This window comes from Monodon monoceros, unplaced genomic scaffold (genome assembly GCF_005190385.1).
Source record: "Monodon monoceros isolate NGI ecotype Baffin Bay Population unplaced genomic scaffold, NGI_Narwhal_1 Super_Scaffold_7, whole genome shotgun sequence".
Lineage (NCBI taxonomy): Eukaryota > Metazoa > Chordata > Mammalia > Artiodactyla > Monodontidae > Monodon > Monodon monoceros.
Genome location: NW_021703784.1, coordinates 7,291,372 through 7,311,450, shown reverse-complemented (window position 1 = coordinate 7,311,450; position 20,079 = coordinate 7,291,372). Strand labels below are relative to the sequence as shown.

General features: G+C 57.6%; 2 protein-coding genes across 12 annotated transcripts in view; both read left to right on the top strand.

The window, feature by feature from the left end:
• DCPS (decapping enzyme, scavenger) overlaps window positions 1–2,962 on the top strand; it is a 34,604-nt gene extending 31,642 nt beyond the window's left edge. Inside the window, exons 5-6 of the mRNA XM_029208652.1 lie at window positions 584–694; window positions 2,558–2,962. Of these exons, the coding sequence (XP_029064485.1) occupies window positions 584–694; window positions 2,558–2,824 (378 nt within the window). The 3' untranslated portion in view covers window positions 2,825–2,962. The remainder of the gene's footprint in view (window positions 1–583; window positions 695–2,557) is intronic.
• The window catches only part of ST3GAL4 (ST3 beta-galactoside alpha-2,3-sialyltransferase 4), a 35,525-nt gene continuing 18,388 nt past the window's right edge, over window positions 2,943–20,079 (top strand). For 6 of the 11 annotated variants that reach the window (XR_003791496.1, XM_029208644.1, XM_029208642.1 and 3 more), the window contains exon 1: window positions 18,174–19,602. Coding sequence is in view for 5 of the 11 variants with exons in the window: in XM_029208644.1 (XP_029064477.1) it covers window positions 19,600–19,602 (3 nt within the window). In the remaining 6 variants the exon portion in view is untranslated. Of the gene's footprint in view, window positions 3,036–10,313; window positions 10,497–18,173; window positions 19,603–20,079 lie in introns of those variants that run through there. The other 5 variants (XM_029208646.1, XM_029208648.1, XM_029208649.1 and 2 more) reach the window with 3 other exon arrangements.

Here is a 20,079-nt window from a genome sequence, read left to right as displayed (position 1 = left end):
CCTCTGACTCCAGGCACATGGAGTTGTTTACTCCCCCACTTAGATGCCCTAGACTTTCTTGCCTCTGAGCCTTTGCTTTCCTCTACCTCAATGCCCTTTCTCCAAACCCTACCTCTTCTTCAAGACCCGGGTGCCCTGCCTTCTCTTCTAGGAAGCCTCTCGGGATCACCCTAGCTAGTCTGTCCTTCTTCCTCCTGCACTCTTATCACCTTATGTCTTACAGCAGTTACTTCTGTACATGCGATTAGACCATAAGAGTTGTGCTTGGCATTTTCTTGAACCTCCTCCCCGCCGCTCATTCCCCATCAGCTGTGAGTATGTAAATACTCTCGTATGGTATTTTTTAGCAGGAAGAATAAACAGAAGCTCTGTCCCTTAGACTGTCCCACTCACCCTGGCCACGAGGACGCCCACGTTGCCTGGGGATTGGTCCTGCCACGGGGTCCCTGGGATTGGCTGTGGCTGACACTGCAGGCCTTGGGGTGTGGGTGCTTCCTGGTTTCTGGGCGGAATTCCACGATTGGCAGCCTCCCCGGCCCTGTCCCCTGCTGAGCCCGGTTTACCCCTGCCTGTCTCCGCACAGCTCGATGACCTGTATCTGATTGCCATCTGCCATCGCCGGGACATCAAGTCGCTTCGGGACCTCACTCCAGAGCACCTGCCACTGCTCAGGAACATCCTCCAGGAGGGGCAGGTGAGCTGCCGGGGCCGAATCTATGCCGGAGCCCAGGGGAGTTACACTCCAGTTCCATTGCGTTCCTGGGCCCCTTTCCTCACCCCTTCCAGAAGTCCGTCTCGTGAAAAGGGCTCCTCTCTGAATGCCCGTGCAGCGGCCCATGAAGGCTTTCAGGGGGCCTCACGAGGCCCCTGTTCCTGGTCCTGCCCTGCCCTCTAGCTCTACTCTTAGCCCCCTTGCCTCACCCGACACGGGCTTCCTCAGCTCGGGTTCCCGCTTTTGCTCCCTGCCTGTGTCCTGCAGGTCACGTCTGGGATGCCCTCCCATCCCAGGGTTACGTGCCCCGCTCACGACAGCCACATCATGCCAGACGTGTTTCTCGGGTAGATGGTGCACGACCTGACGTGTGTCTGTGTCCCCTCATCTACCCTGAGGGAAGAGACTGAATCCTCTAGCACCTGGCATTCTGGGATACTTTCTCTCTGGGAGATTTGCTGAATCGAATGAAACTACAGCGTTGCTGAAAGGAGCCCTTGGGGCGAGGGGAGATGGGGGAAGAGAGTCTCGAGTCTTGGGTCCTGGTCCTGGTTTGACACTTTGACCTTAGCCCACTGGATGACCTCAGGCAGGTCACTTCACCTCTCTGGGCCTCGGTGTCTGGAGGGGGTCCTTCTTCCTTCTGATTCCATTATTCTGTGGGCTTGGTCTCAGCCTGAGACATTAGAAGATGCGGCCTCCATGGCAGGCCTGCTGTCACCAGGGTGCCCAGCGGGGAAGAGGCTCCCCCCACCAGGTCAGGTTCAACAAGAGCTGCTCTGAGGCTCTGCCGCAGACCTGAAGGAGGGGCTGTGCTTGGGGCCACTCTCCCCTCACCTGCGGCCCCTCCCTGTCCTGTGCCGACTGCCTTCTGCCCCGCATGCCCACGTCCCCGTCCCCCTGGCTGCCTTTCTCTTTTCCCAGTAACTCGTTTCTCTGCTGAAACAGCCTCTGGATGCAGAGCCCCTGGGAGATGCTGGGCCAGCACTTGCGCCTGCCCTGACAGTTCCGGCAGCACCTCCCAGGAAGCCCTTCGGGTGCCCTGGTCCTGGTGTCACCCTGCTGCCGAGATCCCTGGGGGAGCGCCAAATGCAGAATAGAATACAATTCCAGGATGTATTCTGAGCACGCTGAGGCCCTGTCTTTTTCTCTTCACCCCTGCGGCCTCAGGGATTTGCCTACAGTGGAAATTAAGTCTCCTCTTAATTCCAAGCCTTGGAGGCTCCTGAAGGGGGTGTGGTAGAAAAAGCTCTACCCCTGAGCAAGGTTGGGGCAGGCAAAGGGAGCCAGGGCCGAAGGTGATGCTTTCCTCTTCCACCAGGAATCCTGCAAGAATTTGATGATCCTATTATGACTCCCTGGTCTGTCCAGGGCAGCCCTGCTCACGTCCCCTCCCCTATCCTTTCTCTGCCACCAAGCCCTTAGCTCTGCCGCAGCCCAGCTCCACTCTGTTCTATGCTGAAAAGGAGAACAAGGCCTCTTCCCACCTACTTGATGATACAAGTCTGGTAAATCATCCAGGGCAGGATAGTCCCCACACTCTTGGAAACCTGGGCCTGTCCTTAGCACCAAGACTTCCTAGAGGCCCAGTGGCAACTGTGAGGAAGCAGGTGTTTTACCAGGTTGGAGCAGGGAAGCCTGATCGAGGCCACCGTCCCCATCCTTGGGAGAAAGAGCCTCCGCTTTGCTGCTGTCCCCTGCACTTGCTGACTCCCAAGAATGGAAGACAGGGATCCGAAGCCAACAGCGGGTGGAGAGGCTGGTCGGGCCGTGGGCAGGAGGGGGTTCTGGCGCCAGTGTGTGGGCAGCACGATGAGCCTCCCCGCCCCTCCCCTTTCTTGCCAGGAAGCCATCCTGCAGCGCTACCAGGTGGCGGGAGACCGCCTTCGCGTGTACCTGCACTACCTGCCCTCCTACTACCACCTGCACGTGCACTTCACTGCCCTGGGCTTCGAGGCCCCTGGCACAGGGGTGGAGCGGGCCCACCTGCTGGCCGAGGTGATCGAGAACCTGGAGCAGGACCCCGAGCACTACGGCCGCCGCACCCTCACCTTTGCCCTCAGAGCTGATGACCCCCTCCTCGCGCTCTTGCAGGAGGCCCAGAGAAGCTGAGTCGGAGAAGAGCACTGATGTGTATGGGGCGGGGGGGGGGGGAGGGCAGCCGGATTTTAGCACCAAGTGAATTTTTTTTTTTTAATATATTTTCTACTGGTTTCTTTCCAGCATGAGAATAAACTATCGGTCTCATTCGGTGTGGACCCACGGTGTGGCCTGCTGGGGAAGCGGAGTGGGCAGAACCTAGGGGGAAGGTCTTAAGAAGGGGGTGAGTGTCTGGGGGTCAGCCCCAGCTGGCCCGGAGGACTTGGGGCTTTCTGTAGGCCCCCGTGCACCCGTCCTGGCTGTCTTCACATCCGGAATCCAACTGAGCCTCCCTCTGCTTTCACTCCTTCCTGCACTGCAACCACGGGGCCCTCTGCCTTCTTCCCACTTACTGTATCTCCACCTGTCTGGTGGAAGTAATCGATAGAGTCTTTTTGACAGTACTTCCTCTTTCTCTCCCCAACATTGAGGTCACACTTCCCACGTGTGAGCCAATCCTGTTGATATACTCTTGTTGACGAGGATGGAGCATTGCCGCTCCTGGAAGTGGGAGGGCCTTAATAAGAGTCAGATGTTGCAAAGCCCAAGAAGCCTGCCTTTGCCTTGGCTTCTTGGTCAGGGAGTCCGTGGCCTTGAGTTTGTTATCTGGGCAGGAAAATAAAACAACTCGCAGGGAGCAGCCAGACGATCAAATACAAACAGTGTCTCAACAGGGCAAAGTGACACGGTTGCAGTGGAGTCTGAAAGCCCTGAGGTTCTTGGATGCAAGGTATGACCAGCATCACAGAATAGAATAGAATGTCCATAGAATCACGAGGCCAGGAAGGGACTTCAAAGTGTCCAAGGCTATGGCCTGTAGGAAGCCATCAAGGGCTTATCTGGGAAGGTGACATCTACCACTGCTCCAGCAGAACAGGGACTCGGGTGCAGACGTTGACGGCATGCAGTTAAACACATGAGGCTCTCTTTCCAGCCCAGCGGACAGATGTATCACACTGCTGGAGAGGGGCTGGCGTTTGCTCCTTAGCATGGGGCTGTGGGTTACTGGGTCTTGTTTCCTCAGGACACACTCTCAGGGGAGACAGGATGTGTGTCCCGCAAAGTGAAAGGAGGAGGAAAGCTGAGGCAGACGAGGGGGTAGCTCTTATTCTGCATCCCCTGGACTGAGAGCCAGGAGACTGGAGTCAGAGCCGAGCGCCACTCATTTGTTCCTTGCGTGTTTATTTAACACATACTACAGGCCAAGCACTGCCCTAGATAGTGGTAAATGGTCTCTTCCTGGTGTCCACCCGAGGCGTCCTGAGCCTATTTCTTTATCAAGGGGAACGGGGGTGAGGATCCACTACGGAGTGATGTGCTGGGTGATCGTAAACCAACAGGGCAAAGTGACATGGTTGTGGTGGAGTCCAAAGCTTTGACTCGCTGATGGACTCAAGCCAGACAGTGTCCTAAGTGCTGGGGAAGCAGAGATGACTAAAAAGAAGCTCCCAGCCTCCGGGCTAGTGGGCGGACAGACGGTCCTCAGCCCGAGGGATGCAGAATGAGAACCACCCCCTCCTCTGCCTTGGCTTTCCTCCTGCCTTCCCTTAGCAGAACCCAGCATCCCGCCGCCCCGGAGAGAGCGTCCTGAGCAAGACGAGCAGCGCCAGCCCTCTCTGGCAGCGTGGACGTCCTTGAGTGTTTAGCCGCGTGCCCTCGGTGTGCGCGCCTGTGTCCCTGCTCTCCTGGAGGTAGATGTCACCTTCCCAGATAAGTCCTGGAGGGCTCCCCACCGGCCACCAGGCCCCAGTTCTTGGCCGACTTTCTTCCTGGCGTGGTTGGGGAGGGAGGGGAGCAACTGGAGACAGGACTGCTGTTCCTCGGCTCCTCTCTGTTTGCCCAGAGGTTTCCTCATAGAGCAGAATTGCTGAGTGTTCTGTCAGCATTCCTTCAGGACGCTGAGAAAAATAACATTTCAGGAGGAGTTGGGCAGTTAGCTCCACATTGCCTGACTCTGTTGGATACAGATCCCCAAATGGAGAAACAAATCAAGAAACGATTACGTACAAAGTAATATTTGAAAATGTTTCTCTTGTAATGCTTCTATTCCAAAATAGTTTAATGTATCTATTTTATTTCTGAATAGGCTGACGTGGGTCTGCTAACTCTGCCTTCTCAGAAAGGACTAAATCTTTATTCCAGACCCGTATATTGAACCCTAAAATGGCCCTTCTTTTGTAAGAAGATGCTGATAATTAACAGTAGTTGTTTTTTAAAAATCCTCACTTAGCAAAATAAATGTTGGCAGCCCTGTGTTCGCTCCATATTCTTACTGAAATTACACTGGATTCCGAAGTCGCTATAAACTTGAAGTTACCAAGTTTTAACCACTTAAAAAAGAAGCACGGACTACAGTGTTTCAGTTCAATCAACAAGGTTTTGAATATCTACCCTACTTTTTGTTTTTAGACAAGAACATGGAGCTAGAGCTCTCCTGGAGTTTACAATTTAGTGAGACACGTAGACATAATTGCAAAGTAACTCCATGGACATGAGTGCTTTGAGGAGACCCAGGGGGGGCTGTGGCGGCTTATGTCGAGAGAAGCCAGGCTTCCGGGCTGAAGCCTGAGAGCCGAGTGGCCAGCACAAGCCGAGGCCAGCAGGCAGGGAGACAGTGGCTCAGCACGGCCGGGACCTAGAACTCGGCTTGTAGCATGGGGCACATATGTCCAGTAGTACCCTGACCAGTTTTTCCTTCAAGATCATGAGGAAGAAATGAAAGTCAAGGCGAAGGGGAAATTGCTTAATGTTCGGAACCGCCTCCTTTGAGAGCCAGCATGGTCTGGTGACTCTGGCATAGAACCTGCACCATAACCAGATACGATCTCGGGCAAGTTATGTAACTGTCTGTGAGCTAGGAGTGATAGCAGTGCCTACCCCGAGGGGCTTTGTGAGGATTAAATAAGAGGATTTTGTGGACATGGTAAGACCTATAAATGTTAGCTGCCATTTTTCTACCGCGAGAAGGGCCTAAAGGACACAGCCAATATATTGGGGTTAGACATTAAAAAGGACTTCCGGATTAGAAGGCAGTGAATCCTCAATTATGCACTGAAGTCATGGTAACCAAGAGACTTGAAGGCAAAAAGCAAGCCATAAACTGTGGTTAATTGATCATGGCCCCAAAAGAGACAAGGGCTGTGTGCAGTGGCTTCTCAAGGATCCCGTCCAGCCGACAGGTTCCTGGAGTGCATTTTAGCCTTCGCCTTACGGCAGGTTTCTAAGACTACAATAGTGATGTCCGCTGCTATTGAGAACCCTGGGAACAGCTCAGCTCCAGCGTCCAGCCATATAAATCTGATAAAAATAGGAGCTGAAACACCATCCCGGAGTTGCTATTTTTAAAAGCGGCTGAGATGCTGGATTGGGTTTATTTCTTCCTCAAACGGCATCTTGCTGTTCCCTCCTCCTGGTCGGCAGGATGCTAACGTGGCACATGTGAAGGACAGGAGCCAAAAGCCTGTGAGACACAGGCGCCACGCCTCCTACACACACCGCTGCCTGCCCGGGGGTGGGCCACAAGTCCAGGGCCTCCCAGCTCCAGATGCACCTGCCCCTCCCTCACCCTTTGCTCCTCTGTCTCCTCCCTCTACTCCCTAGAGAGAGAGAGACTCCCTAGAGAGAGAGAAGCCCCCTGGTTGCCCCAGCAGAGTGTTGTCCGCCACCTCCTCCACACCTCCTAACCAGAGAGGTAAAGGGGGCGCTGAGGAGGTGGGAATGGAGGCAGCATGGCTTGGAAGTGGACCAGGACCCAGACCACTGACCCTCAGGGTGTCTTGACACGCCCTTGGCACAGCTGGTCTCCGACAGGAACAGTTTTAGGAGCCGAAGCCCCGCTTGTCCCACCACACTGCCTCTTGCTAAGCAAATCCCAGTGCCTTGTAGATGGGCAAGGGGGGCAGTGGAGCTGGGAGGGGCTCCAGGTGAAAAGTACCAGAATCCCTTCCTCCTGCCCCACAGATGATATGGGTTCTAGGCAGCCAGCTAAGCATCTGGCTGTGCCATTAAGAAACTGGAGGGAAAAGATTCTAAGCACAGGGCTTCCCTGGTGGCGCAGTGGTTGAGAGTCCGCCTGCCGATGCAGGGGACACGGGTTCGTTCCCCGGTCCGGGAAGATCCCACGTGCCGCGGAGCGGCTGGACCTGTGAGCCATGGCCTGTGCGTCCGGAGCCTGTGCTCTGCAACGGGAGAGGCCACAACAGTGAGAGGCCCGCGTACCGCCAAAAAAAAAAAAAAAAAAAAAAAGATTCTAAGCACATTGTGGCCTAAGGGGAGGAGTCAGGATCTCAGTTAGCTTCTGGGCACCCAGTAACCAGGTCTGGGATAAGCTGGGGGAGGGGGAAGGGAGGAGATCTGAATACAGCTTACTGGTTCCGTGTGCATAATAAAAGCACGTACTTATACAGCACCTTATACTGCCAGAGCAAGTGTGTATCCATTTGAACTTACATCCCTTTGAATAAGCACAGTTATTTCCATTTTTCTCTAGTAAGAAAATTAAAGCTATTTAGTGACCGAGGCAGAGTTGGAAATCAGGTCTCCAGGAGCAAAATTTGGCCCTTCAGTTCTGTTTTCCCACAGAGTGAAGTTTACATGGCTCATAACAAGAACTGCCAACTGTGTTTAGATCTAGTTCATTAAAGAGTTTGCAAAGTTTAGAAGCTGGGCTGATTCTCAGGTCAGCTCTGCCAGACTCACCTAGTCGCTTTGGGTGATTGCTTACTCTCTGTGGGCCACTTTTCCCACCCACGTACCAGGGAGGCTATTCCCTCTTCCTCTAACCTTGACCCAGGCAGAGACTTTAGTCACTGTACCACACCTGGAGCTGATACACAATAAACATTTGTTGGATGAATGCTTGATTGACAAAGCCAAAGGCACTATTCAAGCATAATTTAGACACTGGGGAAATGTAGGAAAAACCTCTGACCACGCAAGGTGGGACTTAGGACAGAGAGTCACCTGTGGAAGCACTTGAAGCCCTCTATCTTCACCCTGTCTTCTCCACTTTGCTTACGCAGGGTAGAGCTTCCTCTGTTATATGTTCTTAGCAGATAAACCCTCCAGTTTCAGCTGAAGTGAGCCTGAGCTGGCATTTCTGTGAACCCTCTTTGTCAGTTACGCACACCTTACACTTGGTCACATCCTGTCCTAACTTATTTTTTGTTTTTAACACCTTTATTGGAGTATAATAGCGTTACAATGGTGTGTTAGTTTCTGCTTTGTAACAGTGAATCAGTTACACATATACATATGTCCCCATACCTCTTCCCTCTTGTATCTCCCTCCCTCCCACCCTCCCTATCCCACCCCTCTAGGTGGTCACAAAGCACCGAGCTGATCTCCCTGTGCTATGCGGCTGCTTCCCACTAGCTATCTACCTTACATTTGGTAGTGTATATATGTCCATGCCACTCTCTCGCTTTGTCACAGCTTACCCTTCCCCCTCCCCGTATCCTCAAGTCCCTTCTCTAGTAGGTCTGCATCTTTATTCCCGTCTTGCCCCTAGGTTCTTCATGACCACTTTTTTTTTTTTTTTTTTAGATTCCATATATATGTGTTAGCATACGGTATTTGTTTTTCTCTTTCTGACTTACTTCACTCTGTATGACAGTCTCTAGGTCCATCCACCTCACTACAAATAACTCAGTTTTGTTCCTTTTTTTTTTTTTTTTTTTTTATGGTAGGCGGGCCTCTCACTGTTGTGGCCTCTCCCGTTGCGGAGCACAGGCTCCGGACGCGCAGGCTCAGCGGCCATGGCTCACGGGCCCAGCCGCTCCGCGGCATGTGGGATCTTCCCGGACAGGGGCACGAACCCGCGTCCCCTGCAAAGGGCAGGCGGACTCCCAACCACTGCGCCACCAGGGAAGCCCAGTTTTGTTCCTTTTTATGGCTGAGTAATATTCCATTGTATATATGTGCCACATCTTCTCTATCCATTCACCTGTTGATAGACACTTCGGTTGCTTCCATGTCCTGGCTATTGTAAATAGAGCTGCAGTGAACATTGTGGTACATGACTCTTTTTGAATTATGGTTTTCTCAGGGTATATGCCCAGTAGTGGGATTGCTGGGTCGTATGGTAGTTCTATTTGTAGTTTTTTAAGGAACCTCCATACTGTTCTCCATAGTGGCTGTATCCATTTACATTCCCACCAACAGTGCAAGAGGGTTCCCTTTTCTCCACACCCTCTCCGGCATTTATTGTTTGTAGATTTTTTGATGATGGCCATTCTGACCGGTGTGAGATGATATCTCATTGTAGTTTTGATTTGCATTTCTCTAATGATTAATGATGTTGAGCATTCTTTCATGTGTTTGTTGGCAGTCTGTATATCTTTGGAGAAATGTCTGTTTAGGTCTTCTGCCCATTTTTGGATTGGGTTGTTTGTTATTTCGTTATTGAGCTGCATGAGCTGCTTGTAAATTTTGGAGATTAATCCTTTGTCGGTTGCTTCATTTGCAAATATTTTCTCCCATTCTGAGGGTTGTCTTTTCATCTTGTTTATGGTTTCCTTTGCTGTGCAAAAGCTTTTATGTCCTAACTTATTTTTGAGTGGGAGTCCACTGTGAGCCTTCTTTCTAGTAAGCTTCCGGGGGGGGGCGGGGGGTGTCTTACGGTTTTCCTTGGAGCCCTGGAGCCCCCAGCATCAGGCTGTCCACACTAGGTGCTCGGTAAACGCTGTGCACCTATGAAAGAGTGTCTCGGGGGATGGGGACTGTCCTGCGGGTGACTTTTGGACTATTCTTCGGCCTGAGTAGTCCCCAGGTTTGATTGGGGTGGGTGGCCCCAGGAACCAGGGTAAGGGCCTGATGGGGTTTCCCCTGGAGACAGGATGTTTGGCGCCTTCAGTAAGGAACAGCAACTGAGAAGCTTTCTCAGGGCCAAAGAGAGGGTGTGCAAAGAGGCTGCAGAGGGAGCATTTTGGGGGTGGCAGGTCGAGACTAAGGCAGAGGGAGGGTCCAGGTCTCCGTCCAGGGCACCTGGCCACCGTGCATGGGGAGGGCAGGTGGTCCTCCCTCTTCTGTGCCTCACTTTCCCGAGCGAGGGAAGGACACGGTTCATCGCGTGGGAGAGCGGAGAACCCTTTGTTGGGTCTCATTGTTTCCAGGAGGGTGTGCAGAGGCTGCGTTGGGCATATCCATCCTGGTGCCACTCACAGGCTGCGCCCGCCAGAACTCAACCCTCACCCCACCAGCCTCCTCTCCCGCCCCTCCGCGCCTGCCAGGTCGGTCGAACCCTCCGCGCCCCTCGCTCCTGGCCCCGCCGCCTGCCCTCTCCGCCCGCCTCCGCGGCTCCCGGACCATCGCGAGCCCCCGGCATCGGCCCCGCCCGCAAGCAGGATCTCCCGAGTCGAGTCCTTCCTCCTCCCCCACCCCGCCCTTCCTCCTCCTGCCCGCCCGCTCCCCAGTCGGCTCCCTGGCCGTGTGCGCAAGCGTGTCCGGCCCCTTCCCCGCCCCCCGCCTGTGCCCGGCCCCCGCCTCCCAGCAGGCGGACTTACCCGCTCGCAGGCCGGCCCCGAGCCCGGGACAGGGACCGGGCCGAGCGGAGCCACCGCGCCAGTGCCGCGCCTCCAGCCCGTGCGCCTAGCGGATCGGAGCTGCGCGCGGAACTGTCCTGCCTCGCCCCGCGCCACCCGCGAGGGTGAGTACGCGGCGGCCGGTCCCCGTGGGGCCCGCGAGGGAGGGTGGGGAGCGCCTCCGGGTCCTGGCTGCCCGGTTGCCCGGTTCCCCGCCCGGCGCCGCGGCCGGGGAGGTGGTCGGGCCGGGCACGTGGGCGCCGCGCGGGGCCGGGGCCGGGTGGGGAGGCCACAGCCCTGGGATCCCTTGCCCTGGACCAGTTTTTCGCGGGAAGCCGATTCTTTCTGCTCCTTGGGAGTGAGCAAACGGGACGGTCCTCTTCTCTGGAAAGTTTCTAGCCCCCACCCCTGCGCATCCTCTGAGCCGACTTCTGGCCACAACTGCCCCACCGAGTCCAGGAGATCCTGGGCTGGCTTGCCTGCAAGTGTCAGGCTCTGCTGGGTCCGGCTGTGTGCAGGAGATCCAAGGTCACCAAGCAGAGCCCAAAGGTGGGGCTGCTAGCTGCAGGCTGGCTGTGGCCAATACACCAGTCCACGTTGCGGGGCTCTTTGGGCCTAGGCCACTGGGCCACAGAGCTGCCTGGCTGGTGGGCAGTGGGATGGGATGGGGTTGGGGTGAAGGTGGAGTCCAGCTGGGGGCAGAATCGCTGGGCTCAGCCATCTGTGCTGGGTGCCCCCCTGGGGCCCCTGCTGGCTGGGACCTCCCAGGCAGCCTAGAGCTGCCAACATGTCTGCCAGCACTGCCGCCTCCATTCCCAGTCCTGGGGGAGGCTCCTTCTGGGCATAGGAGGCCTGACCTACTGCTGCCACTTCCTCCGTCTGTCCCGCAGACTGGGTCCCGAGTGCTGGGGTTGGGGGCTCCTGCCAGAGGACTGGGGCTACAGGCACCGTCCGGGTGCTCAGCTGTGCCCATGTGACCTCATGCCCACCCACAGGCTGGCACCCCCATGCGCTTCTCACAGAAGCCTGTGCTTTCCACCGCTGGGGGGAGGCACAGTGTGGAAGCCAAGTTCAGGCAGACTTATTCTTTGCGGAACCTTGGGAACGGGCCTGGTACAGCTAGGGTGTCACCAGAGGCACAAACCAATACCGTGCTCTCCTGAGCCTTGCTGTGCCACGGGGGGCAGGGAGGGGGGATCATAAAGGCGTTGGGTACTGTGGAAGGTGCCTGCACAGAGGCGGAGGTATGTGAGTGTTTGCTATTAGCAGCGGTTCTCCCGCACTCTCCAAAGTTCTCCACACTCACCAAAGCTGCCCCATAATTCTAGAGGGGGTGCCTGGGAGGCGCCAGCTGTTTGGGGCCTAGAAATGAACTTCTGGGACTTTTTCTCTTTGCCGGGAGCTCATCTGTGAATAACCCCTGCCCGAGCCGAGGTGGCCCAGGTCCCTCTAGCCTGTTCCTGGCTCTGCTTGTGTCTCCCCTGCACATGCTCTTCGTACCTCCATCCCTCAGCATCCATGTGTTGGGCGGGAGATCTTAGTCTGTCCCCTGAACCCTGGGTCTCCCTCCCAGCAGCTGAGGGAGAGCCAGGAGTCGGGGGCTTTCCCCCAGAGTCCGGGTGGTCAGGGGTTAGGAGGGGAGGGTAGACAGGAGGTAGAGTTAGGAAAGTAGCGCGGGAGCCTCTTGCTTGGACTGTGGGTGGAGAGGCATCTGTGGCTTGGGAGTGGGCTGTGCTCAGAGCCACAGGCCCCTGGCCCGTGCGTGAGTGGAGGCCCAGGCCAAGGAAGCCCTCGGCGTCTTCTGGGCCGTCTTCCCTTCCCTCCCTCACCCCTTCCCTACCCAGAGCAGTGACTCAGTCCCCACTCTTCAGAAACAGACTTGCTCAGCCTCTCCACCCTGCCAGCCCTCTTAGATCCCTGGGATCCAGTTTTCTGGAGAGAACCGAGAATCTGTTCCTTTCAGAATTATATAACAAATCCTGGAAAGGGCCCCCCTACCCTTCACCAACTGGAGCAGAGAGGCCAGACCCCCCTTCCTGTGCCCCAGCTTAACCTGTGGCCGTCTGTGGTTTACCCCTACTGGCCTGGTATCTGCCCTGCACTGGGTGCCCGCCCAGACCCTACCTGGGTATGTTCTCTGGGCGAATTCTTCCTCTCAGAGCAGCTCAAAGGTTTGCCCCCACCGTTGTGGGGAAGGGATCCCTCCACCTCAGAATGACACAAAGGGGTCCCAGCCCATGGTGGGGTGGGAACCTCCAGCTTCCTGAAAGGGACCCTTCAGATCAATGTCCCAGAGGGTCCCAGAGTCTGAGAGCCAGACCTACAGATTGTGCCCAAGGCATCCACCACAAGCCAGCTGAGTCCCCAGGCCCTGGGAGTTGGACCCTCGGTGCCAGGGAGCAGGGCAGTCAGGTGGGGGGACACCCAGAAAACATGCAGGGCCTGCCTCCCCCTCCTGACTCCTCAGTTGCCCTGGGGTTACACACTTCCCTGCAGAAACGAGCTGGCTTCTTATGCCTCTCGACCTCAGGTCCTCCTTCCTTCTCGACTCTTGGCCTTGACCTGAAACCTTTGGTTTCCTTGAGGAAATGACTAGGGCAGGCAGGTTTGGGTGCCTCTAGTCATTAATTCCCCTCTCTCGTTTGTCACCCCTTCCCAGAGGTGCTCAGCACTTCTACACGAGTGTTCTGAGTGCCCCTGGAGGGGCTGCGGCCACCCCTGGCCTCACGTTCACTCCTGACCTGTATCACATTCCTAGTGTGTGTGTGTGTGTGTGTGTGTGTGTGAATGTGAGTGTGAGTGACGCTCTTTATTCTACGGATAGAGGAAGTGGTCAAATGTAGCTACAAGTGGGAGCAGCTGTATGTGATGCGTGGGCCCCAGCCAGGTGCCATGGGCCTCCGACTGGTGCCCCTGAGGCTGGCACGGGGTGAACTCTGCCAGGGGGTGCGCTGGGTTGATCGCTTTTCAGCGTGAGGAAGGCCATCCCAAGCTGCAGGTTTTACTTTAATCTTGGCCCCTTGCCTGGGACCGGGAGACCTCCAGCCGGATGACTGCCTTATCTCTGCCAACCCCACACCCCGCAAAGCCATCCTGCAGAGAGATGATGTGAACGCTCTAGAATCTGAAGCCCTGGCCTCTGCCCTGAGCCCAGCAGGGAGGAGGGTGCTGCTGGGGCCGGGGGGTGGCCGGGGGGGTGTCCACCTGGGCCGCGAGGCCGTGAGGAAGGCCTGGCCGTAGGATGGCCCCTTCTTCCTGTCTGCAGCTTCACTTCAAAGCCCCAGTGCGTCAGGGGCCCCAGGATCTTGCTTTCCTGGGCAGGGTGGGGACCATGGTTGCTAGAAAGAGGGCATGGAGCAGTGTGCAGAGTGCCGGGCTCGCGCACCGTTGTTCTGCGTGGGTCCAAACCCTCCTCCGGGGTGCACGGTCCAGGGCCTCCGGTGATGCTCCTGTGTCCGTGGTCTGCCCTGTATCCTCTGCCCGTGCAGCCTCTGCAAATACCTGTCCTTATAATAGTAAAAAGGGACTTAGTAAATAACAAAACTAGTTATGATTTATCTATCGAGCACTTATTAAAAGCCTGACCCAATAAACCTAAAAAAAAAAAAAAAAGTGCTGTCCACTTATTTACATCACTTCACGTAAGCACGACCCTTTCATTAAGCCCATTTGTAAATGAAGCCATGGAGGCTCTGGAAGATTAACCCATTTGGCCAAGGTCACACGGCCCCTAAGCAGCTGAGCTGGGACTCCTAGCCAGGCCTGTTTCCAAAACCTGCACTTTTCAGCCCAGTTCGCTACTGCCCTGCAACTCTGCAAGCTCATCTTCCCCTGCCCTGTGACCCATGAAGAGGGCGAGGCTCAGAGGTGTGACAGGGTTTGCTCAAGGCCACCGGGTGTGGGTGACGAGAACACAGCCCTCCTGATTCGCAGCCCAGGGCTCTGTGCGGCCCTGAAGCCCACGTCTGGCCCTGCCGGTCCTGCCTCCCCATCCCCTGCCTCTCTCAGCTGGGCAGAGCTGGGCTCTCCTTCCTCCCTCCCCTCTGCGGCCCCTCCCAGCCCCTGCCGGCCCCCACCTCTCCCCCTTTCCCTCCGGTAATTGCTTCCATCTGGCCTGCCCATCGGCTCCTATTCCTTGGAAATGCGGCTCCCCCGCTGCCGCCCACAAGGCTGCAAGGCCTCATCCGGCAACCACGGCGACACGTGGGGAAGGGGAGGGGTCCTCCGGGGGTCTGAGCGCGGGGACCCGGCCAAGGTGGCTGCTCCTGGCATCTGGCATCCCCAGATTCCTGCCAGGCCACAGTACCTTTTGCTCTGGGGCTCTCCTGGACCCTGGCCTGGCCTGGCTCAAGGCCAGAGAGGCTCTTCAAAGACCTGCTTCCCCTCTGCTCCTTAGAGGTCACTCAGGTCAGGAGGAGGGAGGCCTGGTTGGAAGGGATGGCAGGAGAGAAGTGGGGGCCAGCAGGGGCCCACCCTGGCAACCCACTGCTTGAAGGTCACGGGAGGGGAGCAAAGCAGGGGAATGGGTGGTGCCAGAGACCCAGGGACCTGGGAACTCTGGGCAGGTGAGAAGGGAGACGGCTCATTTCCTTTGGTTCCGAGCAATTGACTCAGAACCAGCAAAACTCGAGATGAAGCTTCATATTTTGTCGTGATCAAAAGTAAAACTTGCACGTTTAACGGTGTGTTCAGTGCTCTGTGGACTCCCTTGCCTAGGCTGGGTGGGGAGGGACCCAGGGTCTTCAGTGTGGCCATCTGGAGCTTTCAGGAGCAGGCCTCTGCCTGTGTAGGGGGCAAGTGCCCTGCGGCTGAAGATGTTCAAGCTTGGACCCGTGACCTTGGCAGGGACGGTCCAGAGGAGATGCAGGCATTGGAGGGGCACGTGTGTGGTGTGAAATGGGCTTGAAAACTCTCAAGGCGTTTTCCTCCCTGACTCTTTAGGGTTTTCACGTAAGCTCCAGGAGCCTGTCATCTCATTGCCGTGTCCTTCATGCCTGGAATGATGTCTAACAAATAATAAGTGCTCACAGTGTCTTCACTGTGTCCCTGCTTTGCTTCCCCCTTTTCTTGGGGCGGAGGGCGAAGAGTTTCCCTTTTGACAGCTGAGCTGTTTGGAGCCTGGCCTGGCAGCCTTTTCAGACACAGGAGAGGCAGGCAGGAGCCCTGGGGGTGGGGTGGGCAGGAGTCTGCCCACCGGGAGGGCAGCCCCCCACTCCCCCATGCCAGGGGCAGCTGGTCACATTCCTGCCCCCATCCCCTCCTCAGCCCTGCCTTTGGGTCCTTGCACAGACTGGTCCTAACCTCCCCTCCTGCCCAATGTCAGCTTTCCCCTTATCCGGGTCCACGAAAAGCTCCCCAGGGGTGGAACCCTCTGGGGTGTCAGCTCAGGAGTGAGGGCTCAAGAGGCGGGTTCGCCCCCATTCTTGCTTCACCCCAAACGACTCCACTCTTATTCCTTCTACATATTGGGTTTCCACATAAAATCTCATTTGAAAGTGGGAGAGAGGGTGTCTCGGCTTAAAGCCCTTTTTATTTGAAAACCTCCGTTGGGCGCCGGTCAGACTGTTCTACTTCCCCAGCCGCGTGTTCTCACCTCCCCACCTCTGCTCCCACTGTCCCCTGACGGTGGCTTGGGCGCCGTTGGCAGTCCCCTTCCTAGATTGCATCCGACCTCGAGCCTGTTCTGAGGCTCCCCTGACGGCCGGGCACCCTTGTCACTTACCCCACCCTCCCACAGGTCCCAGCCTGTGACATTAGGGGACCCTACCACCCGTGAGCTCAGACGGGTGGGAGAGGGCAGGGCTGCACAGCCTTGGCCCTGACACAGAGCCTCGGTTTCTCACTTCTGAACCAGAGTGCGTTTCAGATCATGTCCCAGCACCTGGGGCCTGGCTCTGTAAGTGCTGGCTGGTGGGTTTTCTGTGATTCAGGGTGCCTTCCTTCGGGGCCAGGAAGCCAGGCAGGTGGCCTTTGTCTTCTCTGTCCGCCCCCAGCTGTGTGACCTCAGGCAGGTCTGGGACTTTGGTTCTCCATCAGCCCATCCGATAACTGGGCTAATAGCGTCTGCCACAGTGCAGCTCATGGGATGGATCTCGGAGCACAGATGATAGACACTGGCGAGCTCGGGAGGCCTCAGAGGTCCCGGCTGATGTTAGACTGTCGGGTAGGACCCGTGACCGTCTGACTCCCCATCGTGTCCCCAGCACCCGGCACCGCACTGGCACGTGGTAGCCTCTCGGTAACTCTTTCTTTTTGCAAAGGTGGGAGCTGAGACTCAAAAAAGTAACTTACTGTTCAAGATCTCAGAGCGACTTTTCCCCCAGACAGGGGCTGCCTCTCCTGTGCTCCATCCCACCCCTGTCTCTCCTTTCTCCAAGGTCCTGGTTTGCCCTCTGGTTCCAATGATCCAGGATTGTTGAGGCTGAAACCCCTGGGGCGTGGCCGACGGTGGGACTGGGTGGGCTGGGACCAGTGCTCTGGAAACGCCCCCGCCCTGTGCTGCTTCTCCTGGACCCGCCTGTCAGGCTGAGAGGGTGTGCAAGCATCCTTGCAGGAGGTGTGGGCCCTTCTCTCCACACGCCCCCTTCTCTTGTCCCCTCTTTGGTCCTTTTCCTCTTTCTCCTCTTTTTCCGACCCACCTGCCTTCCTTCCCTTCTCCTTCAGATTTCTCTCAGCTCCTCCCCCAGCCATCCCTCTTCCTTTGTGTCTGCCTCCTCTTCTTTCCCTTGTGCCTCTGCCCCCGCCTCACCCAGGCCTCGGCATCCTTGCTGTCCTGCCTGATGTGGCAGCTGGACTTCGGGTGGGTGCCCTGCAGCCGTGGAGGTTCAGGAGCGCCTCCTCTTGTTGGCGGCCCCAGCATCTTCGAGCGGGACGCTCGTGCAGCAGTCGGGTTGGGTGAAGGGACAGGGCCTGCCCCGGGTGCGGATGCTCTGATCTTAAGCTCAGCTTCCTGGGCCCTCACCTCCCTTCTTGGACATCTTCCTGGGCGGGAAGGCAGGATCTCATCCCGGAGCCAGAGGGCCTCCAAAGAAGAGCTGGCTGGTGGAGCTTCTCTGGCTTCTGACCTCTGCCCTCCACCCTCCTCTCTCCAGAGGTACTTGCTGGGATGGAGGAGGCTGATCAGAGCAGGGAGGAGATTTCTGCTCAGATGCCTCCAGGTGAGCACACACAGCGCGCGCGTGTGTGTGTGTGCATGTGCGCGTGGGAGAGTATGTACACGGGTTGTGTGGCAGAGAGAACATGGGCCTGCATCCGCATGTGGACAAGAATGGGGTCCACTGGTGTGGGTCTGGGCCCCCCTCCAGGCCTTCATTGTGCAGCCCTGCTGCTAGCCCAGCGCTCTCCTCTCTGGGCTTTGGGGCCCCGGCTTTGCACTGAGGCTTTCCTCTGTCTTGGGGGCCAGCTGCTCCCCTGTTGTGGTCCCACGTGGTGGTGGCTGATCCGGGGCCACCCACTCAGCTGCCTGGGGGCCCTGGGGCCAGTGTGTTTTGCCCCCCACCTCCCCCAGTGGAGGCGTGGGGGGGCTTCCTGCCCGGTGCCTCACCCCTGCCAAGGCGGAGGGAATGGGGAACAGCTGCGCTGGCCGATCCCGGCTCCGTATGGATTTGGTTTGACAACAAAGCTCCCTCTGTGTGTTCTCAGGCCCCTTACATAACCGGGGCGGGGAAGGCAGGCAGGAGGAGTTGGAGATGGGGACAAGGTGACAGCAGGATGGGGCGGCTGGAAAGGGGACAGGGGCCGGGAGGGGAGGGAGAGAGACGACCGTTGAGAAGGAGGGAGGGTGGGCAGCGGCAGGAGGAAGAGCCTTGGCTTGACCCCGCGGTCCTACTTCCCGCCTCCCAGGGCGGAAGAAGCTCCGTTTCCAGGTCCTCTGGCCTTGTCCTGTGGGTGCCTTGTCTTCCTTTCTGAAGCCCCGCCTGTCAGCCCTGGACCTGCAGAGGAGGGGCTGCTGGGCCTGAGAGTCCAGGAGCGAGGCCAGAGGAGGTTTGGGGCTGGGCCTGAGAGGCGTCCTTACCCCACCCTGTAACCGAGCACATTCCCTAAAGATGGAAATCGGTCTCCCTGGTGCCTTAGGCTTCTCGTCCCTCCTCCTATAGCCCCGGACCTGGGCCGGAAGCCCCTCGTCCCTCCTCCTATAGCCCTGGACCTGGGCCGGAAGCCCCTCCAGCTGTTCTCTTGATGGTGCTGCTGAGGGACGCTGACCCTGTCGGGTGGCCCCAGGCCTCCCAGCTCCTCACGCAGCCCCCCATCTGGGGCCTCCCCAGCTCCAGACCCTCGGCCACTTCAGAGGCCCTGTGGCCCTGTCCCCTGCACACCACCCCCCTCAATAATCAGACACTCTCTTCCCACTGTCACTGTCCCCGCAGCTGTCCAAATAGAGTGAGAAGAAAATGTTCTCTTTCCGGAACAGCTGGACTGACAGGCCGGGAAGGCCAGGTGAACTGGCCAGGCTTGGGTGTGTTCCTGGGGGCAGGAGGGGCCCTGTCCCAGGACCCTGATCCTGACAGCTTCTAGGCAGGAGGAAGGGCTCGTGGAAGAGGCCAAGAGGATGGATGGGGACGCCTGTCTGGCCTCCCACCTTCAGACGGGGCCAGGGCCCCGCGATGGCTCAGTCTCCTAGGCCTTCTCAGGGTCTCCTCTGTGCCTCGGTTTCTCTGAGTCAGCTTCTGGCACCAGGCTTCCTCAGAAAGAGGAAGTGGTCTGGCCCTGAGGGTGGTGCTCATGCGCGGGCCGCAGGGGACCGACAGCTCCTGCCCTTCCAGCCTGAGAACCACGACGGCTCCCAGAAGGGCAGAGGGGAGGAGCTGCTGGCAAAGCCCGGGGTTTTCCTGGGCGTGAGTGGCAGAGAGCCCAGGGTTCTGGCTCGTGGCTTGACCCCCCGTACCGCCCTCCGTGAGATCTAGGGTGCCTGCCCAGGGGCACCCTCTATGACCCTGGGCCAGCAGCTCTGGGGAGAGGCGGCATGGGCACGGCCCAAACCTGCTGAGCAAGCCCGAGACTGGAATCCTCAGTCCCCAGGCCCAGACTGCCCCAGTCCTGCCCTCCTCCGCCTCCCCCAGGACTGGGAGCCAGGATGAGTCTGGAATTGCTAATGCCTCAGGGCCTGAGCCCCAAAGGGCTTGAATGGGGTGGGAGGTGGGCAGGGGAAGGCCTAGGGGTTTCCTGGACTTGGTAGCGGGAAGATGAAGATCAGGTGCAGGTGCAGAGAGGCTGGGACAGGCCAGGAGGATGGTGAGTGAACGCTGCTGCTGAGGGGGTGCCCTGCCCCGGGGCAGCGGCCTCTGCCCCGTGCCTGACATTGCCTCCCCTGGCCCCGGGAACACGCTTACAAGGCCGAGTGACCCCCGCCCTTTGCTTTCCTGCAGCCCCCTGCTCGACAACCCATCTTCCCGGGTACCTCTGAACACAGCTGGGGTGGGGCTCCCTTCCCGGGAGCTGGGCTTGGCCGCCCCAAGCCAGGAGCCCAGGGCTCCCCTTTTCTCAACTTTTGGAGATGACAAGATCCCCAGAGGACTGGCTCAGCCACTCCTGGCCCCTCCCAAATCTCAAGGTCCCTGGCTGACAGCCCAAGGGACCTGCAACCTGACAAACAAACTTGGCTGGAGCCGGAGCTGAAGTTGAAGGAAGCCGGTGGGCAGTGCCCTTCTCGAAAGATGGGGGAAGACAGCGCCCTGGCAGAGGAGGCCCAGCAGGCCCCAGAAGCTGTCC